We start from the raw sequence: 6,678 nt of genomic DNA on the forward strand, positions 1-6,678 counted from the left end.
TGTATATATATGTGTATATATATATATATATATATATATATATATATATATATATATATATATATATATATATATATATATATATATATATAAATATAAATTCGATTATTCAATATTTGCACTAAACCTTGGCACATCGTTACTTTCAGACTCACAATACAAAACGCCCCCCTCAGTGCTGATAAAAAAGTTGAATCCTTTAATTATCTACCCCAGTTCCTTATAACCAGATGTCCCAGCGTCTTCGGATAAGCCTTACGCTTTGGGCCAATGTCTGGCAGTATATAGAAACCTCAAATTTAGGCGGTGCTCTGCTATGTAAAGGTTTACGCAGGTAATCCGGTGGGCATTTTTACCCCCCGAATACCTTAGCGTGTAAACACGGACTGCAATACTAGCCAGGTGTCGATTGACAACCACGAGGTTCTAAATACCTCTGACTTCTTAAGAGATTTTATCTTGAGATTGTGAAAGGATGTTAATCGAACCTTGGGATAAAGAAAGAAACTAGTTTTTAACAATTACCGTTAAGTAGATAACACTTAGTGATAAATAATGCTTTTGGGGTACACTAAATTAATGGAATCCTAATTCATTCGAATGTATAGATAAAAAGGTGCAATTATGCGAGTACATATACCTTCCTGGTAGAAATATGTTAAGTTTTGTATAAAAAAAAATCAAACAATCAATCAGGTTTTTTGTTTTTTTTTTTTGTTTTTACCGCAGCTTTTCTACAAAATGTCGAAGCTATAGCGCACACCGTCTCATATTCCTTATACGATACAATACATCATCACCAAAATATGATAATCCCTTCGTTAATTCTAAATCTAAAAATGATACAAAATCGAATGACGCGCAAATCTATGAGTAAGGTAATGATTTTAATGGGTTTGTTGGTTCATTACGAGTTTTTTTGAGGGTGTCATTAAATTCACTTGTAACAGAACAATGCTCTTTAATTAGCAAAATTTTCTTGGATACGGAGCCATAAATATGTGTACGGAATTTGCAATTGACTTTCCGATGATATATTAAGATTGACTTTTAGTTTGATTTCATATTCTCAATTTAAATTTTTTAAAGATATACAAACTTAGCATTGACTTCAGAATAATTAAAATTACTAATTTTTCCTTCTAAACTTATGCCTCCTAGGTATGCAAAAATCTATAAGAATTAATTTTTTAATTCTATTTCAAAACCATTAATTGGATTTCGTATTCACCACATCGCAATTCATATCACTAACAGTATTTTCTTTCTTTTCAGACGAAGAAACACCCGCCGAATCATATCAAGCGGCCCATGAATGCTTTCATGGTCTGGTCGCAAATGGAGCGAAGGGAGATAGTCAAGTTCGCGCCTGACACGCACAACGCCGAAATCTCCAAGCAACTTGGTAGGCGATGGAAGCTCCTGTCGGAGGAACAGCGACGCCCCTACAGGGATGAAGCGGAGAGGCTTAAAAAACTCCATATGCGGGAATACCCCGATTACAAGTACCGACCTCGCAAGAAATCCAAAGATCCTCTCAAAGGCGTCTGTGAAAGAAACGGTGGGAAGGTGGCCAAAGTTCATCAGATGAATAACATCTGCAAGGAATTTGCCAATAATATAAAATCCAGTAAAGATTCAACAGTCGGAAAGACCCAGTTGGACCCTCAATCAGCCGAAGACCAGGTCGGTTGGTCTTTGCCTCTGACCCCAACCTCGCCCCCTAGAGTCCCTACTAGTCCTACAACCTCCGACCTCCCAGATTCGCCCGAGAGCGCCTTCAACTTTGACGATAATAATTTCAACAGAAGCACCAACATGAACAACTATAACACCACTTCAACAACATCGCCGCAGAAATATAACAAACGAAACGAGGGTCTTCTTCACACGAACTCCAATATGACGTCCTCCTACTCGTACCACAGTGTTGTTCCATCTCACCCACCGCCTCTCAGCCACATGTCTAGTAGCTGTAGTTACAACTTGCCCCAAAGACATCCCTACCAGCCCGGATACTACCAAGAGCACAAACTAGCGCACAGTTACCTGAAACCTATAGACAGTGCCAGATATATGAAACAGGAGCAGGAATATGCCGAACAGCTGGCGTTACAACAACAGCAGCACCACCAGCAAGAACTCGAGTACCACCAGCAACACTCTTGCCTTTACTCTCCAGTAAGCAACCAAACTTCCTTCTTCAACACCTCCAATACTCAGCATCGCCAGCACCAGCACCAGCAACACCATCAGCGTCACCAACACCACCAGGAACACCAACGACATCACCAACAGCATCAGCACCAGAGGCACCAACATTCTGGGCCCCCACCCGCCATTAAAGTGGAGGCCCCCGAGGCCCATCCGGCAACGTTAGATGATCTGGATAACATTGGCGTCACCGAATTGATTCCAATGACCTCTGACCTCAAAGTGGAACTGGAATCATTAGCCGATCTCGGTTACGAATCGGCGGGATCGGCTTCCAGCACTTGGAACAACGTTGGAGTTACATCCACCACCCCTTCCAACGTTTTGGCCGACTTCGAAATAATGAACGCCTGGATAAATTCTTGAGCCCGGTAATTTCCAGTTTTAATAATATGAAGACGAGTTTTTCAAAGTTGACATTCATTGGAAACTTCTTTGAAAGGCACTTCTATTAGAGCTTGCCTGATTTTGCGCTGTAAACACTTCTCAAGAGATTTTAGAATAAAAAAAAAAAATCATGTAAGTGCAATCCGGACATCAGCCAAGTATTTGACGTCTTTCAGTATATAAAAAAGAAAGATAAAACTTTCTGTATTCATTAATCTTGTCTCCCATATAAGAACATATATTTACCAAACATATAAATATATATATAAATATATATTACATGTACACAAACAAACGTTCATTCATAAATAAAATCCTTGTACATAAGACAATCAGATGTTTTCATTGTTTATTTCGTGTTGAGTCATTGACGCATGCACTGACTGTAAATAAGATTATAAATATATATATAGATATGATGTTTTTTTTCCGGGTATATTTTAGTTGTTAGTTACCAGTTCATTAGCAGAATTCTTTATCTTGTTTATGCTTGTTCATTGTTTAAATAAATACACGTTCTCGTGACAGAATAACTGTTCTAGTCAAGTCGTAATCACACTGTCGATCAGGTGGAAAACACGTAGGAACAATGAATTGCGACATCTTGAGCCTACTTGAAGTTACAAGCGTTATCTTCATTACACGGCCGATAAGAGACGCTTCAGTTGAATTGAATCAGTTTGTAATCTGTTCATATCGAATTAACTTATTTCCTACTGCTACTGTAAATACATAATCGGACATCAGACTCCATCTTTAGCAGCTGCTGTTCTAGAGAAATCTAACCAGGCAGTCTATCACCAAGGGTTAGGCGGTCTTTCTTACACGACTGTCGTAGTTAATTTTCTTGGTTCTGCTAAAACAAACAGTCGTTGACGTGCAGTTACGTTTCTATTACTCTTTGACTGCGTTCGTTGCAGTCGAAGTTGTCAACAGGAGGCTCGAAACTCACTAAATATGACAACAAATCTACAGGTTTCCCAATGAGGATTCCAATACGCAGTTTTCACTCTCGCAAACTAACAACACAATTGACCGAGTCTACGGCTTGTCCCGATTTTTCTTTTGTACAAAAGGTGCTAAGAAAGGAAAGTTAATGTGTGGAAGATTTCCTTTTCCGTGTAACGGTATGAACTGGTCGATGTCAATTTTCAATTTGAATTAGAGTAAAAACCTTTGGGTTATTTTTTAATTGAGTACAGGTTTCCGTTAATGTCACCTTCTTATTATTTGATTTTCCCTCTGAAGGTTTTATATAAGCTGATATATTTCATTCTTTTGTTTACCGAAATCTGAAAATGACATGCATTACAGATGAACGGTATTATTGAAAATAAAGCGTATTTTCATTGATATGTTCTTAAAATCTTTGACTCCTGTGTTTTTCAATTCTTAGAGCTAGATCCTATTGTAAAACAAATAGTAGAAATTTTATCGGTGGTAATATTTACATCTTATCGGCCAAAATTATAAAAAATATCGTGGTTAATAAATTGAGCCAAAGCATGGAACAAAAATGTGTTTGTTTGTTTAAGAAAGTTGTTACTAAGAATATTTTTGTTGCATTTTTTACGAATTTTGTATCACTGCAATTATTTTTGTGGTAGAGAAGTAGAGATGGTTTTAATTAGATTGTTTTTAATTAATATATGAGATAACTTACTGAAATTTTCTGTTTCTTTTACTTTTTTATGTTCAGCTCAAAACTCATGGAACACAACGAAACGATCGAGAAAGCAGGTTATTTCTTGATCTCTCTAAGAACCATAATGCCATGCTTGATAACAGGAAATTCGTCCTTATTCTCTTTACTCATCTATTTCTTATTCTGTGTATTTTGATTCTATTCTGACAATTATCAAAGTAATTTAAGGTTAATGTTGAAGTGTAATATAAGTGAACTTTTCTCCTGATATAAACATATATATATATAAATAAATATATATTTTCTAAAATAGAAATGACATGTCAACATAAAAATATTTTAGGTGTAACTCTGGATTCAGTTATGCTAAATGCGTGTTTATTTAATTCTTTAGTGATATAGACATCAAATTTATTATTCATGTTATACTGTCCCAAAGTACAGCGGTTGGTTCCTCGCAAGTGCTTTTATAAATGTAATGACAAAATAGATGTTCAGTACTTTATCTGAATCCGGTTACATCTGATTCATGTATCTTGTTCTTTCAAATTTTACAAACGTTTAAGCCTCGCTATTCCATTTCCATCAAATGATATTTTGTTTACTATGTTGACTTTCTTATGCTTTACTCCATTGTCGCATTTTAGTTACTGCTTCTCTCTCTCTCTCTCTCTCTCTCTCTCTCTCTCTCTCTCTCTCTCTCTCTCTCTCTCTCAGTTGAAAACTCTATTTGGCTTTTGGTACTTATTGTTGTGGCTCAAATATTTATGCAGAATTATGTATATAAGATATTTATTATTAGGGTTTCGTATTGCATTTATGTAGCTGCAACAGAACATTTTTTTACACGTTTGCACCACCGAAGTAAAAGTTACTGAAATTATTTTTCCTTTTATTTCACTCTCCTTCTATTTATGGGTTCTCCTTTGTTGAAATTAGTTTGAAACGCTGTTGACAAATGCGTACATGACAAACAGATATGATGTGTTTATAAAAAATCAATGAATTACAAAGGATAAAGGTACAGAAATAATTATACTAAGAAAAAATATGAGAAATGTGATAATTAATTTTTGTAATCTAATCCTCAAGAACGAATTATGATATAGTAAACCCTTAAAACTGTATTAGCATTTGCTGTAGACAACAGTATGAGAAAAAAAAGGTAAATCTCTATAGATAAAACATAAGTAAAAGGAAAAAGACTGCCCATGAATTTTACATCTAGGCCCAATTACTCCTTATAAAATGCTGGGAGAATTTTACGGCGAGGCTGAAAGTACTTATGCCAAAGATTAGCACTAAACTTCATATATACAACTGTGAGTTTCAGTGGTAAGATTTATCCATGGAAATACTGGCAATGAAATACATTGGGGGGGGGGGGAAAGAGTGATTTTGATGTAAATAGCCAAGCATGTTATGTATAAAACACTTCTCTGTTAAACGTTTTTTCTTTGGGTACGGTAAGTTTGAAAATGAATTCGTGTAAATAATCCAAACAGAAAAGTTATCAATAATTCAAAACACATTCCTTACAAAATATTTAAGCCATTCCTTTAAAGATAACACGGGAGTAAATACAGAGTACAACATTCAGACATTTCTGAATCTATACGGTAACATTTCAAGAAATATACGACATGAAGTCTTTTGTATCATCCATAAATAAATATTAACAAGACAAGCTTCACAAGCAAGGATTGAGTAGTGTTGATCTAATTATGGCAAGAGAGATAACTTTAACCCATTAGATAACTTTACTCTACATATATATATATATATATATATATATATATATATATATATATATATATATATATATATATATATATATATAAATATATGAAACTTGCAAAACCAAGTGTGTGTAGAAAAGTATATATTTAACTAACTGTTTATCTATCTATTTATATACGATTATACAGACACACACACACTCATATATATATATATATATATATATATAGATGGATAGATAGATAGATACATACATACATACATACAAACTTTTCTGAATACATCTGGTTTTGTTAGTTTCCCTAAAGTCATTCTCTGGAAAATTAGATTTAACGTATTATGTTAAATATTACCTTTTTTTAGCACGGAAAACAAATGAAAGGCCTTTGATAAGGATAATGAATTAAAATCTTTGATAGTAAGAATATATAATCGAGTCTTTGGTACTTTCACCGACCTACAAAGAATCATTTGCAATATACTAGTCACTTTAACGTGCATTGAAGAGATTAACTTAAACCTCGTGACTTTTAAGAGAGTCACGATTTAATCATTCAAGTAATTCTGGCGTTGAGAGTACCTACTTGTGTACCTTGGCTGATCTTGTGAAAAGTCCCGCCAACGCTAGGCTACTGCAAGGAAGCCAATCAAATTCTCAACTGGAAAAGGCAAAGACGAATATCAGTCATTCT

General features: G+C 34.8%; 1 protein-coding gene across 1 annotated transcript in view; it reads left to right on the forward strand.

Annotated features, from left to right (window-relative positions):
* Positions 1–4,532, forward strand: part of LOC137649890 (sex-determining region Y protein-like) — a 13,484-nt gene extending 8,952 nt beyond the window's left edge. The window contains exon 2 of the mRNA XM_068382834.1: positions 1,276–4,532. Coding sequence (XP_068238935.1) covers positions 1,276–2,580 — 1,305 coding nt within the window. The 3' untranslated portion in view covers positions 2,581–4,532. The remainder of the gene's footprint in view (positions 1–1,275) is intronic.
* The last annotated feature ends 2,146 nt before the right edge of the window (positions 4,533–6,678 follow it).

This window comes from Palaemon carinicauda, chromosome 1, assembly GCF_036898095.1.
Source record: "Palaemon carinicauda isolate YSFRI2023 chromosome 1, ASM3689809v2, whole genome shotgun sequence".
In the NCBI taxonomy this organism is placed as follows: domain Eukaryota; kingdom Metazoa; phylum Arthropoda; class Malacostraca; order Decapoda; family Palaemonidae; genus Palaemon; species Palaemon carinicauda.